Here is a 22,348-nt window from a genome sequence, read left to right on the forward strand (position 1 = left end):
AGTCAAAAACCTACACAGTGTATTAAAAAACAAAGACATCACTTTGCCAACAATGGTCTGTATAGTCAAGGCTATGGTCTTTTCAGTAGTAATGTACAGATGTGAGAGCTGGACCATAAAGAAGGCTGAGTGCCAAAATCCTGATGCTTTCAAACCGTGGTGCTGGAGAAGATTCTTGAGAGTCCTCTGGACAGCAAGGAAATCAAACCAGTCTGAACTAAAGGAACTCAGTCCTGAATATTCATTGGAAGGACTGATGCTGAAGCTGAAGCTCCAGTACTTTGGCCACCTGATGCGAAGAGCCAACTCATTGGAAAAGACCCTGATGCTGGGAAAGATTGAAGGGGGAGGGAGAAGAGGGTGACAGAGGATGAGATGGTTGGATGGCATCACCAATTCAATGGACATGAACTTGGGCAAACTCTGAGAGATGGTGAGGGACAGGGCAGCCCAGGGTGCTGCAGTCCATGGGATTGCAAAGAGTTGGACACGACTTGGAGACTGAACAACAACCATAGAATGCCATGTGAACAAGCAAGAAAAAGTGCAAGTACTGTTTGTTCTATTAGAAATGGATTGTGACAAAAAAAAAAAAAAAAAAAAAAAATCACTGCCCTGTATTGTTAGACAGCCCTGGAAACATTTTCCATAGTGCAGAGAAAATTGTAAGTACTCTTTAAGCATTCCCACCTACAGGACAATTCATTCCTGAAATCTCATATAAACGGGTTCTATATACATAGAGATAACAACCAAAAGTGCTGAAGTACAGGGATAAAAAGGCAGCCACAGTGATAGTTCATACACTTATGGGGACAAGATTATAGAACCATAATTAACCTTTTCTCCCTGAAGTTGCCTACTCATCTTTTTTTCTTTTACAACAGTTAAGCTGTTGTTGAACTTACACTGGAAATATGCCCCTTCCTGATATCTCATGATTAAAAATAAATCCCAAGCAACCCCCAAAACAAGAAACAAGGCTTGTGTTTTTGAGGCAGGGGATACAAACATAGAACGGTACATGAAGGTTGGAGAAGGTGCTCTGCATGCAATCCAGTGCATGTCATCTATGATGAGGAAAAAAAGAGCTATCATCCAGACATCCCTGGCTCATTTTTTCAGGAGGGTAGATAGAACTGAATCCAGCAAGGAACCACAACCTATGCCATCAAAGCCAAGTGTGAATAAAACTGTAGCTTGCCCTCTATCTCCTATTTCTAATGATCTTTCATCTCTACCACCTCCCACTTCCTTTCCCTTCTTCAGTCAGGTATTTGGAAAAACATTATTCTAAGTGTTTTCATAAAGGAGTTTAGGGATCAATTTAAAATTTAAATTGATCTAAAAAAAAGCATATTGCCCTCTCTAAAGTGGGTGGGCCCCACCCAATCTATTCAAGGCCTGACTAGAACTGGAGGCTAACTCTCCCCTTAATAAGAAAGAATTCTTCCTGTTTGCCTGCCTTGAGCTAGGGCATCAGTTTTATTCCTTCCTTCAGGTTCAAGTTGAAATAACAACTTCATGGGTCTCAAACCTGCCAGTTTTTAGCCTGGAATCACAGTATCAGGTCTCCATCACACCCAAGCCTGCATGTGGTAAGCCTCCAGCTTACCAACAGCAGCCTCCATAATTGTATGAGCCAATTATTCATAATGTCAGTATTTCTCCCTCTCTTTCTCTCTCTCTCTCTCTATATATATATATATTTCAAATCATAAAATCAAAATGACATATATATGTAATATATAAGTATATACCATACATAGAATATATGCTATAAGGATAATGTTCGGTTACTCAGTCACGCCCAACCCCATGGATGCAACACACCAGGCTTCCCTGCCCTTCACCATCTCTCAGAGCTTGCTCACACTCATGCCCATTGAGTCAGTGATGCCATTCAACTATCTCATCCTCTGTAATATATTTGTGTATGTATATATAATATAATATATGTAATATATAAGTATATGCTATATACTTATATATGTATAATATATAAGTATATGCTATAAACATAAGCATAATATTATATAATATATAGCATAATTATATTAATATAATATAGTATAATATACAATATGAAATGTGTAATATAAATATAGAATATAACAATAATTTACAACATAATATAAAATATGTAGTCTGACACCCAGGTCTGTGTCCCTCACCCCACCATACCATTCTTCTGAGAAGTAAGACATCTTGGTTTGGAAAAAATAAGGGAGATAAGAACAAGAAGAATCGTGTCCTTCAATACTGACAGATGAATTACCTAATCAAAAACAAAAAGCTGTCTAGAAAATGAGATGCCAAACCATCTCTCACTGAGGCACACAAAGAAAACAGGAACGCTTTTCAGACCACTGCAAAGAATTGCGGCATCTCATAGTGATTATTTTCCCAAACCAACTGTAATGGTTTAGTTGCTAAGTTGTGTCCGACTCTTGTGACCCCATAAACTGTAGCCAACCAGGCTTCTCTGTCCATGGGATTTCTCAGGCAAGAATACTGGAGTGGGTTGCCATTTCCTTCTCCAGGGGTCCTCCTGACCCAGGAATTGAACCGGGGTCTCCTGCATTGCAGGCGGTCTCTGCAGGCAGGCTTCTGCATTGCAGGCCAATTTTTTACTGACTGAGCTACGAAGGAAGCCTCCATCAACAGCGATGGGTAATCAATACTTTAACAAAAAAATTTGCACCAGGAATTCTTAGCAGCTTTACAGCTAAATGAAGAAACAAGAATTTAATGTTCCTTTGTGCTCTGCTTTGATTTGCTGGAAAATCAAATGGCAAGGACTATGACAGCTTCTGTGTTTACACAACGAGAAGTAGGAAGTAATTAATAAGTAGTGTTACTGTGGTCATGCACCTAACATTCCAGGTGCCTATGCAATATTGTTCTTTGCAGCGTCAGACCATCACCAGTCACATCCACAACTGGGCGCTGTTTTCACTTTGGCTCTGTCTCTTCATTCTTTCTGGAGCTATTTCTCTACTCTTCTCCAGTAGCACATTGGGCACCTACTGACCTGGGGAGTTCATCTTTCAGTGTCATACCTTTCTGCCTTTTCATATTGTTCATGGGGTTCTCAAAGCAAGAATACTGAAGTGGTTTGCCATTCCCTTCTCCAGTGGACCATGTTTTGTCAGAACTCTCCACTATGACCCGTCTGTCTTGGGTAGCCCTACACAACATGGCTCATAGTTTCACTGAGTTAGACAAGGACAACATATTAAAAAGCAGAGACATTACTTTGCCAGCAAAGGTCCATCTAGTCAAAGCTATGGTTTTCTCATATGGATGTGAGAGTTGGGCTATAAAGATAGCTGAGTGCCAAAGAATTGATGTTTTTGAACATCAAGTTTCATCATGTTGATGAACATAGTTCAAAATGCTCAATGATGAACATTTTGAACATCAATGATCTTCTTCATCGGTGTTGAAGAAGACTCTTGAAGGCCCTTGGACTGCAAGGACATCAAGCCAGTCAATCCTAAAGGAAATAAGTCCTGAATATTCACTGGAAAGACTGATGCTGAAGCTGAAACACCAATACTTTGGCCACCTGATGTGAAGAATTGACTCATTGGAAAAGAACCTGATGCTGGGAAAGATTGAAGGTGGGAGGAGAAGGGGACGACAGAGGATGAGATGGTTGGACGGTATCACTAACTTGATGGACATGAGTTTGAGCAAGCTCCAGGAGTTGGTGATGGACAGGGAAGCCTGGCATGCTGCAGTCCATGGGGTCGCAAAGTGTCAGACACGACTGAGCAACTGAACTGAACTGAACTGAAGTGAACTGAAGTGAACTATGGTCTTCTTATTCAGTGTTCACAGAGGACTGAAGATCACCTAAAAGATAAACCCTCAGCTTCTTCCCAGGGAGTTGACTATTTCAAAGTTTAGAGCTGTGAGGCAAAGGAGAGGAAGGAAGTATAGACCCACCCCCCACCCCCCACCCCCCCACACCCCCTTCACCCCTACCCCCCCCACACACACTGGCTCTGGCTCTTCAAAAACAGAGCCATTGGCCCTAGTATTCCAGATGCTTGTCTGAGGCTGCTCTGACGAACAGAAGCCTCGCTTCTCATCCTGGGAGACACTGCAATGCCAGGTATCAGTAAGAGGAAAGCAACCTATTAGAGGCATTTACATGCACTTGTTTGAGTCCCTGTTTCCAGTTCTTCAGGGTGTATACCTGGGAGTGGAATTGCTGGGTCACATGGTAATTCTGTTGAACTTTTGGAGGAACTCATTCTCAGAATATTTGGAGCCAATGGTGAACTGAATCTAACTAAAGCTCAAACAAAACTCAGACTCAGCTCAGTTACACAGTAGATGACTGACATAGCCATTACAATGCTGGCCCAACAGCAGAAGGGGTATACACTTTACCAGTCAGCATGATGAGTTACTTCTGGCATTATTTTTGGTGGGTTGTTTTTTTGTTTGTTTGTTTGTTTTTGGCCACACCACACAGCTTGCGGGATCTTAGTTCCCCCAACCAGGGACCCAACTCAAGCCGTCAGCAGTGAAATCAGAGTCCTAACCACTGGATCACCAAAGAACTCCCTTGGTGCTATTTTCACAGCTGTGTTAAGATATAACTTGTTATCGTTCAGTTGCCCAGTCGTGTCCAACTCTATGACCCTATGGACTGCAGCACAGCAGGCTTCCCTGTCCTTCACTATCTCACAGAGTCTGCTCAAACTTATGTTCATTGAGCCAGTGATGCCATCCAACCATCTCATCCTCTGTCACCCCTTCTCCTCCTGCCTTCAATCTTTCCCAGCATCAGGGTCTTTTCAATAAGTTGGCTTTTTGTATCAGGTGGCCAAAGTATTGGAGCTTCAGCTTCAGCATCAGTCCTTCCAATGAGTATTCAGGGTTGATTTCCTATAGGATTACATGCCTTAAAATTCACCCATTGTAAGTGTACGATTCAATCATGTTTAATCTAATAGAGCTGTTGCATTCACCAACCCAATTTTAGGATATTTCCATCAACTCTTCAAAATTTCCTCAAGCTCATTTGCAGTCAAAGCTACTCCCAGCCCCAGGCAACCACAAGTGCTTTGTGTCTATGCTGCCCCTTTCTTGACATTTCGTATATATGGAATCAAGGTATAGGGAGATTATAATCTAGATAGTCTTTGGATCTGGTTCCCAAGTGTGTATATTTTTCTACCAATAGCTCAGACGTGCATTAAAATGTAATATATCTTTACTTTCTCTCCAGCCAGCCCTGGCCCTGTAGGAGTGTAGGAAAATCCACTCTTGAACATCTTGGAGGCCTTGAGTGAAGGCTCTCCTTTCGTGGGGTCATGGAACAATCCAAGAGGACTTTTGGTATCCACTGGAGTTCGGGCCAGCTATTCTTCAGCCCACGTTAACTTGATCAGCCCACCGATGCTGGTACTGTCGCCATCTACCATAAACCTTCTACTAAGGAGAAGGCAGGTCACTCTGTTATCTCCAGTGACAAGCCTGGATTCCAGAACCTGCTGAAGCTGTGAGATCAGTTTCCAGGGTCCAACAGATGCCTCATACAGCTGTGTCACTCCCAGAGCTGGCTATGGTCCTAATACTGTAGAGGTTGAGGCGTCACTCTTTGATGCTCAGAAGACCACCAGCCTCCACCCAATTCCCACTCTGGGGGACTCACTCTTCCCCACAACACCATGAAAGCCCCCCACCCCACCTGGGTTCTCTGCACTCTCCCTCCAGGACACCTGGGGTAGACGATGTACTTACTGGGGTTGGGCTTTTCTCTAAAAACAAGAGAAAAGTTGATCTTCCAAGAACCTTGCAAATACCCCTGTGACAGGAAACACAAAGTGATTAGCTGCCTTCTCCAAACAAAAAGGAGGGGCATCGAAAGCATGAAACAAATGAGTATCTCACTAAATAGCCTACCACACTGCTTTGCATTCACCTACCACAAAACCACATCAGTGAACAGCAGAAAGCATATCATAATTTCAGTTTTCTTAGCTGCACTCAGATTCTATCTACTCCTGGAAGCATGAGAGAGGAAGAAGGCACCCCTCTGGACTACTTAGGCTAAGAAACAGAGTTGGTTCTAGCCGCAGCAGTAAGAATAGCAACTCACATTGTGCATCAGGCATGGTTCTGAGTGTTTTACATGTATTATCTCTTAATCCTCACAGTGACATTAGGCAGTAAGCTCTGTATATCCAAATCCTGTATTTAAAGCCCTTGGCGCAAGCTGTTCCTGAATCCAGAATTTTTTGGATTTTACAAGGTAATAAGGTGCACGTAATTTACAAAATATAATTTCCCGAAGAGACTCTGAGACAGATCTCATACAAGCTAAATAAGATGCCTTCAATGAAACAATCATATCAAGTGGTGCAAATATAGACAATAACTTTACATTAGTTTGGGTCAGTTTTGCCACCAAAAGAACTAGGGAAGGCATTGAATTCTCAGATCTTTCGATTTTGGGACCTGTATTAGAGGCCCCATTTTACAGATAAAGAGAATGAAGCACAGCAAGATTAGGTAGTTTATCCAGGGTCACACAACTATGATGTGGTGGGAGTGCTCAGTGTTTCTGGAACAAGTGGTTCTGATCAGTTTCTCTACCAGAAACTCATCTACTCTCAACCTTCATACTCTACAACTAGGGGCAGTCTTGTGTATAACACCGACCCCCACCAGCCATCCCCCCCACCATCCCACCCCCTTGTTGCCCCTCTAATGAGTATTAGATTCTCTGATACTCATTTTCTCTCCTTGGTGGTTTAGTTGCCAAGTTGTGTGGACTCTTTGGGAGCCCATGGACAGTAGCCCACCAGGCTCCTCTCTCCATAGGATTTTCCTCACAAGAATACTGGAGTGGGTTGCCATTTCCTTCTCCAGGGGATCTTCCTCATCCAGGGATCAAACCTGGGATTCCTGCATTGCAGGTGGATTCTATTTAAAGTAATGGAAGTAACGCACCAGAGTTGACTCGCCCCTAACAAGCCCAATAGGGACTGTCTGGAACTGGGTGTGGGGCAGGCCCTGATGTGCTTGTCCCCTCTACCTTGAGTGAGCTTCCCTGGTAGCTCAGAGGGTAAAGCATCTGCCTGCAATGTGGGAGACCTGGGTTCAATCCCTGGGTCAGGAAGATCCCCTGGAGATGGGAATGGCAACCCACTCTAGTATTCTTGCCTGGAGAATCCCATGTAGGGAGGGGCCTGGTAGGCTACAGTCCACGGGGTCTCAAAAGAGTCTGACACGACTGAGCGACTTGACTTTCTTTCTTTCTACCTTGAGCCGGGGGTTAAATCTCAGGATGGTGTTAAGGGCCTAGTAAGAAGAGCTGGCCTGGAGCAGGCTGTCTAAATAGAGGAGTTGAATCCTTCAAAATACCAGGAGAGGGCGCATTTCCCCTTTTCCTATTTGGATTAGGGTTGTGCGTCGGGGTTTTTTGGTCTGTTGTTTTATTTTTTCCCCCGCTTCTAACCAGCGAGCAGCTTCGATGTGCATCAATGTGCTTGGTATCCCGCTCATTTAAGAGACGTCAGCCACTTCATTCATAAACTAAATTCTCTCTTGTGATGTCCTTCTTGGTCTTCGGCACAAACCTGCCCCCAGGCCCTCTCTCCCTTAATTTTTGTTTTCTTATTTTACACTGGAGGCCTGTTACCGGGAGAACCGGCCGCACTGGCTTGGCCGAGAGCCTGACCTTGGGATCAGACCCCTGTGTCTGCGCCCTTGCTAATCCCTTCTTGCAGTGCTTAGTTTGCAAACCAGGGCGGCTCTCCCTCCTTCAGTGCTCTCCCTCCTTGAGTGCTCTCCCTCCTTCTGTGTCTTGTTTCCTCCCATTTCACTCTGTCGTGTCCAGAGGCATCCACCCTCCTCTAGTTCAGTATATCAGTACCACTGCTTTTCAGATACAATCCAGGTTAATCCAGTAATCCCACCTGTCTGGAGCATTTGAAGCCTCTGAGTGTCAACGGTTGGCCTGTTTCCCGGCAACAAAAGCCTCAGAAACATCCTGCTGGCTCTGTGTTTTTAATTAAAAGTCTGTTTTAAGGGCAAAATCGGGTGGAAAGCAGTGCGTGCTCAATTAACTGTATCTAAATGTAAGCCCTTTAACAAGAGACTGAGGGTTCATCTCCCTCTTTGGGTGGGATGCAGCGACCCCCTGTGACTCGACTTCTAAAAGGACCTTCTTCGACGACGACCGATTGCTCACATTTCATTTACTTAACAGTTTGCTTTAATCAACCCCGTCCTTCACTGCCGTCACACTAACACCTTGGCGCAGTCCGCATTAACCCGGGTCGGGGCCTTGACCACGAGCGAGCCTTGGGATTGGGAGGACGTGGGCTGGTGGAGGAAAAGGGAGGGGCGGAGCGCTGGGGCGGTTCCTACGGGGGCGGGTCCTACGGGGTGGGCCTGCCGGCGGGGGGGGCGCGGCCTGCCGAGCGGCGGGCCCTGATGGGCGGGGCCTGGGAAATTCCCGGGCGGAGGTGAGCCGGCTGGCGCGGCGGTCAGCTGAGCAGCGCTGGGCGGGGTCGCGAGGCCGTAAATCAACCTAAAGCTCCCCAACCCCCGCCGCTGCCCTGGCCGGTCTCCTGGTTGGCGTCTGCATCTGGGTCCGAAGCCCTCTCCCAGCGGGCATCATGCCGAGGAAGCAGTGACCCGAGAGAGGCCGGAGCCCGGGCGCCGGTGAGCCAGGGCGGGGGGCGGGCAGGGTCTCCCTTTCCGCCCTGGAAGCTGTTCCGAAGCCCCCTTCCCTGCGACCCGGAGCCGGTAGGGACCTGGGTGGCGAGGGGTGGGGCGTCTCCTCCAGTGGAGCGGCGGCGCTCGCTAGGAGGGTTTCCAGGCCCTGGCGATTCCTGACCTGGTGCCAAAGGGCAGCAGGGGCGTCCATCCCAAAGCGCCATTCCCCCTTTTTTACCCGCCAGGCTGGCCGCAGATGACTTCCTCTGTAGGTCATGAAGGTGGTTTAAGGGTGACATCCTTCCGCAGATTGGGGATGATTATACAGTCGGTTCCTCATTATAAGAGAAGGGGTTAAGGACACGCCTTCGAAAGCGGTAAAAACTAGCTCCACGAGAAGACCCAGTACACTGAAGAGCCAGTGGCCGCTCTCTAAGGTGATGGGATTACTTACTGAACAGCTGAAAGGAATCTTCATAAACCGTTGTGTCTGGGGGAGCTTGTGTGTGTGTTTATGTGTGTAGGTATAGATACATACGTAGAGAATATGCATATTTGCTGAGGCGAGAACCCCAGAGGGGTTGTTTCTGTTGTGTAAGCAGTAGGCAGTAAGCATCACTAAGAGAAAATGTAACTCAGGTTCCAGCTAGGCTTCTTCCTCCACCAAAAAAACTGTTGTTGGAAATTATGTGCCACAGAACTGTTTAAGGATGAAGTGGGAAACCGAAACTTTGAACATCAAAAGCCTAGGATCTATCTCGTTAAGCGAGCGGCACTGTTAGCAGTGGGTTTCCCTGGTGGCTCCGTGGTAAAGAATCCTCCTGCAATGCAGGAGATGCAGGTTTCTGGAGAAGGAAATGGCAACCCACTCCAGTATCCTTGCCTGGGAAATCCTAAACAACAATTATTAACAGAAGAACCTCTCATGCTTGCTCCTTGACTGAAGGAGAGAAGAGCAAGGGGGCCCTGGCCACCTCCCCCCAATCCAAGATAGGCCCAGTTTGGAAGGGACTGGCCAGGTGTAGTATTTTTTTCTTTTTTGGTAACTGACCACAAGTTGCATATTAGGTGTGGACTCTGACTAAACACCAAAAAAAAAAAAATCAAACGTTATTTTTACCTTCCCATGCAATCCCCCACCTTAGGTAGAGGCACAGGAGTCTTCTCTTCTCCAAGCCTCACTCTTTCTGAATTTAATAAAGACTTGGAGTGTTTGGTATGTTCTTTGGAATTTATGGAATAGTAAATTCAAAGGAAAAGAGGGAAATTAAACTGTGTTTTGAAAATAAAATGTTTCACTCAGAAAAAAATTATATTGTTTTCTTTTTCATTTTGACATAGGTATGAAAATGGGTTGAGTGGTGAAATATGTGTTGTGAAATGACACCCAGATACCTTTGTAGTGATGTTTTTAAAATAGTACTGATTTTCAAAAGTTTAGTTCAAGAATCTGGAAATGAGTGCCATTGAAAAACTGTAGGAAAAACTCATAATACTAGTTATGTTGGATTTGTTGCCTACTGAGCAGAAAGTGTTTTACAAGTGTAAGGCTTTTACCTCATAACTTGATAGTTTCATTTGAGTTCAACAAATGTTTCCTGAGAGCCTGCTCTCAGTGTGCCAGTCTCTAAGAAAAATAAAATAAACACCTTGACTTAGGTTTGATGGGAAAGTTGACTGGCATGGGATAATACACTACTTTGCATAAAAGAACCAAGCGACTGGAATACGTAAAGCACTATTGGGTACTCAGAGAAAAGTGTAGGTCTTTTTTACATAAGATAGCTATTTGAGCTGGACGTTAAACTGTCCAGTAGATGTTTGCCAGGGTAACGGCAAGTCTAGGCATCTCGAGGAAGGATAGAAAAGCAAAAGGCTAGGAACTGTGAACTCTTTAATGTGCCCCAGGCCTGAGTGGTGTTGGTGACAGGAGATGGTACTGGTGGGTAAATGGGGGCCAGACTCTGAAAAGCCGTGTTTGTTTTGCTCTGGGGCTGGAGCTCTGTCTGCATGGGAAGGGTGAAAGGAGGAGGATGCTCTTGTGTTGGGGAAGAAACCATGGAGGTAGTGGGGGCTGCAATGGAAAGAGAAGAGTCAGACAGTGGAGGAAGCTATGTAAACTCATAGAACATCTATTTGTTGAACCCCCATATGTTTCTGGGACTCTTCTAGGTGCTAGAGACAATGCAGTGAACAGAATAGACAAAAGCCCTTTCCTCTATGGAGGACGACATTACTGTAGGCCAGATAAGACAAGAGGACCTGACCTAAACTGGTGGAGATTGAGAGGAAGTGGGAGTGACAGGACTGGGTGACCCATTAGATTCGCGGGAAGAGGAAATAGGCATCATCAAGTGTAGCTCCTGCCCTGGGAGATGAGGCTAAGTCTTTTTCCATTTTCTGTATGTCCAAAAGTCAGACTACCATTTCCGGCATGAAAGGTAAGGCCTCTTTTGCCCCTTAATAGGATGTGTACTTTGAGTTCTTTTTCCAGGATTGTGATGAATTTTGTTGGTGCAATCTTGGAATGTTACTCAATCCCCTTGAAAAGCCAAACCAGAATCTGCCAATAGCCAGCTATTCTCTATGGTCAGGAAATAGGTTTTCACTGTTTAAAACTAATTTTTGCATGTGAGGGGTGAACCTGGGGGTACTTAGCAAATTCAGAGAATCAGCCACACCAGGGTAAGGGCATGGGTTTATTCTGTATTATTCTTGCTAGTCCAATGTCCAGTGGGTGAGTATAAGCAGATTTTTGTTGGATACAAAATGACTTTCTGGCAGTCACAGCCATCCTGGAATAGAATGGGCAGTTGCTTGCTAAGGTCATGTGCCTGTTTTTTCTGTCGTTGAAGTCATTCAAGCCTGGTCTATATGCCCATCTGCCATGGAAACCAGCAGGACATTCTTGCATCAAATAAGAAGTTGGGCTGGGCCGTTTTTAAGACCAACTCAGGAATGCAGTGCAAGCTCATGCCTATAAAGCCAAGTCACTGCTATAATTACTTGACCTCTGGAATTAAGAAGGATTATTATAATCAGGAATTCAAATAACAAGTTTGGCAATAAAATCTAGAGATTTTGTTTTTGATTGCCACCTTCCAGGTAGTTCCCATTCTTCCTCATTGGTGAAATCTTGACATATCCATGCTTAATTATTAATTTGCCCTTCTGCCTAGAAATGATGCATTTCTGATTCAGATTGGTTGGGTTTCTATGAGAAATTCAGTTACTAAACAGGCAGAACCTTGCAGTAAATGGCTTAGGTCCAGTTTCCATTACCTTTGAGGATGTTTGTGTGCAAGGATTTAAGGATTTATAACCTATCTGCATTTTCTCAATGGAAAGTAGTTCAAGGAGATGCTAAACATTTAGAGAATTCAGCTTTCTCTAACTGGCATTCTACCAGTAGACAGTTCGCACATACACTATATTGTGATAGCTTGTGATGATGGCCCCCCAAATATTTAAAATCATAAAATGCACTTTTGAGTCACCAAAAATCAATTAAATTACTTTTAGCAAAAGTTTGGTTACAGTATTTATATGCTTATGTTTGGCATTTATACTAACTTCTTATTGCTATGATGTTTAAATAACCAAATAATTTTTTTCTAGCAATGCTGCATAACAAAGAATTCACTATAATTGGGACGGGCATTTGTGTAAGTGAGAGAGGGCAGCATGGCCATGGGGGTACTGGGATATATGTGTTGGACAGTGGGAACTAGACCGTGATCTTGATAGAACCTTAAGAATACTTTTTACAGCTCTTTTGAGCTGAAAGCAGCCATAATGATTATCATTTGCTCGACAAGTCAGTAAATCATCGCAGGAGGTCTTCTCAAGGTCACACATCTAGTTAGTGTCTTCCAGTCTATTTTTATATTGTCTTCCTTATTATAACCCTGCTTTTTCTTTTTTTCCTCATGCCCTATTAAAACCTGGGCAACCAGAAAGTTGGTAAGTAGAACTGGTTTTAATTGTTATGGTTGTTTCTCAAGTCTTGGTGGAAATATAACAAAAAGTCAAGGATGAAAAGTATCTAAAGGAACCGTACCTCTTCCCCTTCCCGTCCCTCCTTTTTCCTCCCTTCTCTTCATGCATCCCCTCTCCTCATCTTTCCCTCTGCTTTAGATATTTTTTTTAATCTGTTAAATGTTTCCTTTCACTTTTGAAAAGTATAGTCTAATCCTTGAAAACTTGAGGAAATTTAATATTGACAAGTGAATAAAGCATGTTACAAGGATTTTGCCTTTGTCAGGTATTTAGAATTCTCTGCAAAATAAATAGGAGCACTTTTTATTTAGTAAAAACCCATTTTTATGAAATTTCAGCTCCAGCATAGTTCTGTGAAAAAGTGAGTTTTATGGAAAGCCAGAAACTGGCTTTTTCCAAATTATTATCATCCAAATTATTTTATGCAAAATAACCCAAATAATTTTATTGGGGAAAACAAAAGCAGTGTCTTCTGGTGATCTCATGCCAAGAGACATTACACTTCAGCGGTGTACCTCTTTCTAAATAATCAGGATACGTAAAACACAGCTGCTTTCAAAAGACTTAGAAAGCTTTATCCCTGTTTAACACTTCATAGAATCGCCATCCTCATTAAAGAAGTCCAAGGCTGCCTTTCCTGTGCTGGCTGCTCTAGAGAAGTCAGCAGGCCACCAGTGCCAGGGCCCGCTCTCGCCTCAGTAGTAGCACCATCTCTAATCCTACAGGTATCTGGCACCGTCTCTAATCCTATAGGTGCCTTTAGACCGAGAGCAGGTCAGCAGGCTCTCAGTTCTGGGAGGGCTCCAGAGAGCCCAGGAATTGCCTCCTGCCAGCGTGGGGAGGAAGCGGTGCTCTGCCCTCCAAGGGTTTGTTGCATTCATGTACAAGCACTAATAGCTGGTGCTTTCCCCGGCTTCTCCCCTCACACACTGAGGAACTTAACAAAAACCATAACCAAAGTGTCCCTGGTAGTCTCTTAGAGAAACAGTCGTTTGTACTTGGCCCTCCTGCCAGCAGTGCCAGGTTCTTTTGGCACGTGTGGGAGCTACTTACAGGGCCGTGGTTCTTGGGACACAGTGACAATTAAGTTAGTAGTAAGAAACCTGTTTGTAAGCAATTCATTGCTAAGAAGTAGGGAAAAAAAGGCTTCTGGAAGCCTTAGTTATTTAAGATTGCTGGTAGTGCAGGATGGATGGATGAAGTAGAATCTGAACTTTGGGTAAGTTGAATGGGGCAGCCTTCCATGCTCATCTAGGGCACACACCCAGAGGCTATGACAGTGCTAGATGAGAGAGCACTTCTCTCCTGTCAGCTTCCAGTGACCCTGCAGTGCCGCATGAAAAGACGAATCATCATCTTTGTGAAATGTGGAAATGAAAACATTTGCCCACAGTCTTTGATTTCTGTGCTTGCTGAGGTGTAGTAGGCCGTACAGAAATACAGCTGGGATATACCCATCTAATCTTATTTATGGGAAGGGCATACACACTCCAGTAGTCTTGCCTGGTGAATCGCATGGACAGAGGAGCCTGGCAGGCTACAGTCCCTGGGGTCACAGAGAGTTAGACACAACTGAGCAACTAACCCTGCATTTTATTTGTGGCCACGGTGACCCCTTTACAAATTATATGCTTAAAATAGTCTCAGAATATGCAACAACTAAGCAAGATTTTCTTAGTCTTTTTAGCGTGATTTGCAAACGTAAATTCTGAAAGCCCAGATATTCAGTAGTACCTGCATTGTATGATAGGGCTGGGTTTTAGAATCATCCTTAATGCTCGATTGTGCCTTTCATTAAGTGACCTTGGATGAGCTCCATGAATTCAGCTCTGTCACCCAGGAAATACCCATTTAGTTGAGTTTTAGTGAGGATTAGAACTTGACACTCTGGTGTGATGATTGAGCACATAGTAATTATCTAAAATATGTTAGTTCTCCCCTTCCTCTTAGCCAAAAATATGAGATATAAAATATGGAGATTCTGTAACATTTAATTATTGAGATATAATTCACATACCATACAGTTCACCCAAAATATGGAGATTTGAGCTTAAAACATTTTTCTGGTAAAAAATCAACTTCATAATACTTTGCCCACATCTACAAATACATACACAGAAACCCTCTTAAACACCTCTTGTTAGGATTTCTTACCATCTTGATATTATTCCCATCTCTTTCCTCCTCCATCATCCACCTCCTCACTGTATCCCTTTATATATCCTTATGCACAGACATGTACATACAGACTGAAGCAAGGATGTATCTTTCTTGTTTGAACGGAAGAATCAAGGTTGTTCAAAATGTAATGGGAAAGAAAGTCAGCCCCTTCTAGAATACTTATTAGGATTTGTACATGGGTTTGTGGACTCCTGGGGACCCAATGCAGAAGGAGATGGTTATATTTTCAGTTTGTGATTTTTCTATAGGAACTGCTACCATGTCCCACCAACCGCTTAGCTGCCTGACTGAGAAGGGGGACAGCCCCAGTGAAACCACAGGAAATGGACCCCCCAATCTGGCTCACCCAAACCTGGACACATTCACCCCACATGAGCTGCTGCAGCAGATGAGAGAGCTTCTGATCGAGAACCATCAGCTGAAAGGTAAGCAACATCTAGCCCCATGTTTCTCCATTCACCCACGGCCTTTGGGAACACAGTCCTTTGGTAATAGCTTGTAGGTGAATCCCTTTGTCTGCACCTGGTTCCCTGGGGAGAGATACGGCACAGGATTAGCTCTTAGTAAGACTAAAACTGCTTCCCAAGGGGCTCAGTGGTAAAGAATCCACCTGCCAATGCAGGAGACATGGGTTTGATCCCCGGGTCAGGACAATGCCCTGGAGAAGGGAATGGCAACCCACTCCAGTATTCTTGCCTGGAGAATCCCATGGATAGAGAAGCCTGGTGGGCTATAGTCTGAAAGAGTTGGACATGACTTAGTGACTAAACAAGAGCAAGGCTAAAGCTATTCCCATTGTTTACTTTTGGATACAGGTAAGAATAAAATTATATATCTCTGGGAAATGGCAGAATGACATTTAGCCCTTAAATTTAAAAGGGAAAATAAAAAGGCTGCTATTATTACAGAGTTAGTCCTAAATATTACCTTAAGAGAAGGGATTCTAATATCTCCAGCCATGGCTTTTGGCAGAACCAGTGTTGGAATCCAGGAGTGATGGACCTCAGCCTAGCTAGTTATTAATAGACGTTTTGTTAAAATAAATCAATAAAATCAATTTTATATTCTTGAGACTCTTGAGGGCAGTCGGTGACATTAGACCTCCTAGTCCTGTTTGAAAGCAGAAACTACTCATTTTGCTATGTAGTCTTTCCAGCTGACCCTGGAGCCCAGGCCAACCCTGGCATTTTGAGGTTCAGAGCTATGTGGTGAGGTGATCTATGGGGAGGTTCTCTTCATGACCCTAAGTCCCGTCCCCTGGTGTTTTGACACTCTCCCTCTGAACCCCATGCAGAAGCCATGAAGCTAAATAACCAAGCTATGAAAGGGAGATTTGAGGAGCTTTCAGCTTGGACAGAGAAGCAGAAGGAAGAACGCCTTTATTTTGAGACTCAGAGCAAAGAAGCCAAAGAGCGCTTAACAGCACTGAGCCTTGAAAATGAAAAACTGAAGCAAGAACTCGGAAAACTAACAGGGAAAACTGAAAGAGCATTCGAGGTGAGTGGACTAATCAGTTGTAATTTTATTATGCTCATATTTGCAGTGGGATCTTACTTGTCTAGATTTCGAGATCAAAACTTTCAGTTCCAGCTAGATGCTGGCATTATCTTGAAAGAAGAGTGATGAGAAGATTGCTTGCAATTTTAAGGGTCATGTGCAGTCTCTGGTGAAGAAAAGAAATGGATCAAACTTTGACCTTATTGATTATAGTCAAAAGAGTGTTATGGCTATAAATCAGTATTTTGTGTTCATTATAGATAGTACAGAAAGACCTGTGCCTGGAACCATTCAAATGTTGAACTTTAGTCCTTGATATAGAATTACATTTTTAAAATCTGTCTCTCAGAATTTTCACTTATTGACTTTGTCCTTTCTCTCCACCTACAATAGATTCCTCACTTTGTGTTTTACATTTGCTTTTGAAAAATGGTTTGACAGGTATTATTGTGTGATATGAGGCTGTAAGGTCGCCACATTTCCACTAACTCAAAGAACCTGAGAAATGTTCTTTGATACCCTTGAGAACGGATATCAAAGATGTGAATGAAAAGTCCTGTAGGTTTTCCAGAAAGGTCCCAATACTGGAAGAAGTTGAGATCGGAAGCTGGAGCTCTGGACAGCTTCTTTTAGTGTAGAGGATCTGTTGAAGCAGACTATAGGCAGGACTCAGAAATGAGTCCTTGGTACAAAGAGACACAGGATTCTTCAAAACCCGTGGTCACCAGTTTTTTTCTCTACAAGCTGTGCCTCCCAGGCCCCCACCTGCCCCTTACCTCTCTTAATTTTTGTTTCATGGACCACTTGAGGTGTTTGTTCGTTTTTAATTTAGCCTCTTATCTTCCTGACTTACTGAGGCTCTCAAGACCTCTCACTCACTCACGCTGACCTGTCTTTGCTGCTGCTTCTGCAGGCACCCCTCCCCCAGCCCCTCAAGCCATTAGGGTTGCCCCTGTGTTCTGTGAGGCACAGGAAAGGGAGCAGGAAGTTTCCACTGACATCTGCCTTTCAGTCCTCAGGGTGAGGCTGCGGTATGACTGATTCTGTCCTGATTTCACTGAATTACAGACCTGGTGGCTCAGAGGGTAAAGCGTCTGCCTGCAGTGCGAGAGACCCGGGTCCCATCCCCGGGTCAGGAAGATCCCCTGGAGAAGGAAATGGCAATCTACTCCAGTACTCTTGCCTGGAAAATCCCATGGACAGAGAAGCCTGGTGGGCTATAGTCCATGCAGTTGCAAAGAGTCAAAAACGACTGATCGACTTCACTTTTCACAGACATCATGGTGATCTCTAAAGAATCCTTTTTTTTTTTTTTTTCATTTATTTTTAATTGAAGGATAATTGCTTTACAATATTGTGTTAGTTTCTGACATGCATCGGTATGAATCAGCCATAGGTTTGTGCAGTGGTAAGTCACCGACTCAATGGCCATGAATTTGAGCAAGCTCCAGGAGTTGGTGATGGACAGGGAAGCCTGGTGTGCTGCAGTCCATGGGGTCGCAAGGAGTTGGACACGACTGAGTGACTGAATTGAACTGAAGTCACTTCAGTCCTGTCCGACTCTTTGCGACCCTATGGACTGTAGCTCGCCAGGCTCCTCTGTCCATGGGATTCTATAGGCAAGAGTACTGCAATGGGTTGCTATTTCCTTCTCCAGAGGATCTTCCCCAGGGATTGAACCCACATCTTTTACATCTCCTGCATTGGCAGCCAGGTTCCTTATCACTAGTGCCACCTGGGAAGCCACCATAGGTATACATATGTCTAAAGAATCCTTTTTGACTTTTAACTACAGATTGCTAGGCAAAGGTCATTAGACTTGCTTTGTATTATAAAATGACATATCAGCCTGGGTACATTTCCAACACAATAGAAACACAGGAAAAGGGAAATTGTTGTTTCCCGAAGGCTAATCAATGCTAAGTGCTCAAAAAGTGATGAAAGACAGAAATAATTTAGTTGGGCTTGAGATTCCAGAGAATAAACCCTGGGAGTTTCGTCCAGAAAGATGATGGACAGAGCCTTAACAGTGAAATGAAGAGAAATTTTAAGTGTCGCCTCACAAGGTGTTTTGCAGGTCCATAATTTCGCAAGGATAATTAAGTGTTAGTCATTCAGTAATGTCCAACTCTTTGCAACCTCATGCACTGTAAGCTCCTCTGTCCGGCCAGGCTCCATAGAATTCTCCACCCAAGAATACTGGAGTGGGTTGTCATTCCCTTCTCCAGGGGATCTTCCTGACCGATGAATCAAATACGGGTCTCCTGCATTGCAGGCAGATTCTTTACTGTCTGAGCCACCAGGGAAGCCCAAGGATAAAGAAGAGATCCACACAATTGCAAAAAAGAAAATTAACCTGACTTCTGAGACTCAAGAGTCATGGCCTTATATCCCTGGTCCTCAGACACTTGTTTAAAACTCTGTTTCCTTCTTTTGTGGAAAGATGGTTTTTCAAAGTCCATTCCACTCAGTGTTCCGCTCAGTGTTCTCAGGAAGGTCAAGAGGATGGATGTGAAGGTTTCTCACAGGGCATAGTCTTCCCCTTCGCTACTTGCTTCCTGGTTCCAGCTAGGCAATACCTTTCCTTTTTTTCATTTTTATTCCTTTAAATGTATATTTCTGTGGTCTGAATCATTAGCAGGAGAGATTGCACAAGCTTTGAACTTTTCCTTGCAGACCTAACTTCAGTTTTATGAGTTGCTTTTTCCCAAAGCCTGTGAGAGTTTCCTAGCAAGGGGATGGTCCAGATAAAGGCAGAGCATGATTCTACCAGTGTGACGGGCACTTCCATGTCCCAGTTACTACCTAGCCCTCAGTATATTAACGCTTCACGGACTAGCTGGTTTATGGTCCACACACATACCTTTCTGATAATTTTTTGGTTCTGCTATGAGTCTTGGGCCTGTTTACCATTCCTTATGAAATCTGTCAGAGGGTATCTGTGTGTGTATGTGGGTGAGCAGGTGGGTGGGTGAATTTTCAATGATGCAGTCTTCTGGCAATCTCAAGTATACATATTTCCATAAACCCATGAGGGAAGAAATCAGGAGGCCAAGAAGGCCACAGCTGGATGAGACCACAGAGACCACATGGTACCAAGTCTTTCTGATCCAGGAAAACTGAAGCCAAGACATTAAGGGAATCTGTTCAAGGCAACACATGCTCTCATTAGCAGAGTGCAGACTAGAGTCTGTTCTCCCTTCTCCCAAGTAAAAACAACACATGTCAGCAAGCTCTTTCTTTTATGACTTTGTCATATGTGGTAATTGCAACAGGATGAACACAACAGGTGCTCGACATTAGGAAAATATTAATGTTTATTAGTTTATCAAGGGAAGCCCATTAATGTTTACAGAGGCCAAAATTAATTTTCCACCCTTGGTACCAGCCTCTGAATTTTCAGTTTTCTTATTTCTCACCAGATTCACCTTTAGCAACCTTAAAACACCAGCATAGAATATTATAACAACCAACCTACATGCCTGGGAGGATTTTGGACCTTTCATTGTGTTTTGCCATCACTGTACTGTCATGCCCTTCATGCTTTGGCTTCTAAGGAGAAATGACAAGTATGAGGAGAGAAGAGGTGGAAGGAGGAAAAAGAAAAAAGCAAGAGGTTGAGTTGTGGCAGTTCTTTATCCTTATTTTCTGGGATTTGGGTTTGCAGTTTACTAGTCAACCATTGCCAAAGTCTGGTTGGTTATTTTCATGATAATCAGATTATTTCTTTCAGCATGTTGAGGAAACCTTGCTTGTCATGAGTTTATTTTAACTTCCTATTATTTTCACACGACAAAGTAAATTTTTCCATTTTAAATGGTATGTCAAAATAAATTGCCAAGGAAAAACTAGAATTCCCTACTGTAAAGCACAGCTGTCTTACCAGTAGGCATAGAGGCACGCGAGTTTGATGGCCGAGTCCTTGGCTTGATTCATTCATTCACTTTGCTCTGCATTGTCTCCAGGACATCACTGGGGACCCTAAGGTCCCCAAGGCAGAAGTGGAACAAGAAGTGGAACAGCTGAAGACCCAGGTGGCACGCCTCCAAGCTGAAAAGGCAGATCTGCTGGGCATCGTGTCTGAATTGCAACTCAAGCTGAACTTAGGCGGCTCCTCTGAAGACTCCTTTGTTGAAATCAGGATGGCTGTAAGTGTGTTGGTTTTGGTTTTGTCTTAAGCAAGTTACAAAACCTCACCTAGACAACTGCTAGAAATATCACCGCTTCCTTTCAACACGGGGAAAGCCAAACAGTGGGGAAATTTCAGCGTAGTCAGCATAAATATAAAACATCATGCTTGTGGCTATCACAGCTGAAATGGAAAATACTGATTACCTTTTATGACAAGAGATAGTCCTTTTTTCCCCCCAGTACATCCTGAATAATTTATCTGACCTAAAAAGAGGGAAAAAAAAAAGGTATAAACTTGTTCAGCCCAGGTTTCAAAGCTGTGTTCAGCATTTCACTTAGGTAAGCAGAATCATGATCAGATGCAGTAAAATCAAAAGGCTCGCCACTTACTAATCATAGAACCCTCTTTTCAGACAAAGTCTTACGAGGAACGTAGGTATATTAAAAATAAGAAGTGGAGAAAAGCAAGAGCAGAGGTGCTCTGGTTGTAGCCCCGGGGAATACCCGGCTTCTTCCTCCCCTCCAACAGCAGCTGCTAGGGAAGCGCCAAGAACAGATTCTGAAGCCAACATTATCTTACTGGCTTTTATGTCCAGCCCCAAATGAAGCAAGCTGGGCGAGGCAGCACAGGCCGGCCTGTTCTGATGGGAAGCATGTGTCGACGGGTAGCTGGTGTGTGGGCAGTCCTGCTAGAAGGGAAACATCCTTCTTTGCTACTAGAAAAAAAAAAATGGAATACAGATTAAGGGAGATAAGCACAAGAGGGTCCAATCTTTCACTGTATAGTCAGTCCAGCTTTGTCAGAGCACACGTCTGATACAGTAAGAAAGCTTAACTGTGTCTCTGGAAAAGAAAACCCTACATGTAGACAAATGGGGGTGAGGCGGGGTGAAGTGCACCTTACAAAAAGCTCAGCTACTGGATATGTCTGAAATACCAGAGCATGACTCTCTTTACTTTCTCATAAAGATGAACAGAAGTGAAAAATGGCTCTTAATAACCCTGCCCCCCATGCCTGTCAGAAATTTTAGATGACTAGGGGCTGAAGTCAAGAGAAAATACTAATCAGGAAGTACCCTGTGTCAGAGCACTCATTCTGCACACGAGCAAAGATTATGAAAACATTGATCAAAGAGCTTTCACCTTCTGCAAATAACTGATAAAATTCAGGAAGTCCAAGGAGCATATCAGAAGTTTCCAAATGAGGCTTCTTTCTTTGGGGTGCATGGTTACCATAATGTTCCCCCTCACTGATGAGTGACAGTTATTTCTAGTGTAAACATGTTTTTCTTGCCTTGCTCCTATGAACAGAAAAACACTGCCCAAGACTTAAGAACAGTGTGCGCATACAGAACTATCTAGAACCACCTCTGTATTTTTCCACTAGCTCACTGGACTAGAAATGTCTTTCAAATCGTTGAAGTGGTCTTAGCCCCCACTGCTCCCTAAGTGGCCCAAAAAGCAGATGAACTTCAAATGGGAGCCAGCCTTTCGCCCTGTGAGCCTTGCCCACAGAAGACAGCCTTCTTTCCAAGTGGCTTCAGCAAGCTCTAGCATTTTGCATTTTATTTTCTTATTTTTTCAGATTTATTTGTTTATTTCTGGCTGCTCTGGGTCTTTGTGGTTGTGCACGGGCTTTCTCTAATTGTAGCGAGTGGGAGCTATTCTTCTCATTGCAGTGGCTTCTCCTGTTGCGGAACATAAGCTGTAGGTGCGTGAGCTCAGTGGTTGTGGTACATGTGCCCAGTTGCTCTGTAACATGTGAAATGTTTTCGGACCAGGGATTGAACCCGTGTCCTGCATTGGCAGGTAGATTCTTAAGCACTATACTACCAGGGAAGTCCCACATTTT

The 22,348-nt window shown here is 43.9% G+C and overlaps 1 protein-coding gene across 5 annotated transcripts in view; it reads left to right on the forward strand.

The window, feature by feature from the left end:
- Positions 8,472–22,348, forward strand: part of OPTN (optineurin) — a 40,981-nt gene continuing 27,104 nt past the window's right edge. For 3 of the 5 annotated variants that reach the window (XR_001918996.1, XM_018057116.1, XM_018057115.1), the window contains exons 1-4: positions 8,496–8,694; positions 15,117–15,293; positions 16,163–16,365; positions 20,331–20,513. Coding sequence is in view for 4 of the 5 variants with exons in the window: in XM_018057116.1 (XP_017912605.1) it covers positions 15,128–15,293; positions 16,163–16,365; positions 20,331–20,513 (552 nt within the window). In the remaining variant the exon portion in view is untranslated. Of the gene's footprint in view, positions 8,695–12,644; positions 12,652–15,116; positions 15,294–16,162; positions 16,366–20,330; positions 20,514–22,348 lie in introns of all 5 variants that reach the window. The other 2 variants (XM_018057117.1, XM_018057118.1) reach the window with 2 other exon arrangements.

The sequence above is a fragment of the Capra hircus genome, chromosome 13, assembly GCF_001704415.2.
Source record: "Capra hircus breed San Clemente chromosome 13, ASM170441v1, whole genome shotgun sequence".
NCBI lineage: Eukaryota > Metazoa > Chordata > Mammalia > Artiodactyla > Bovidae > Capra > Capra hircus.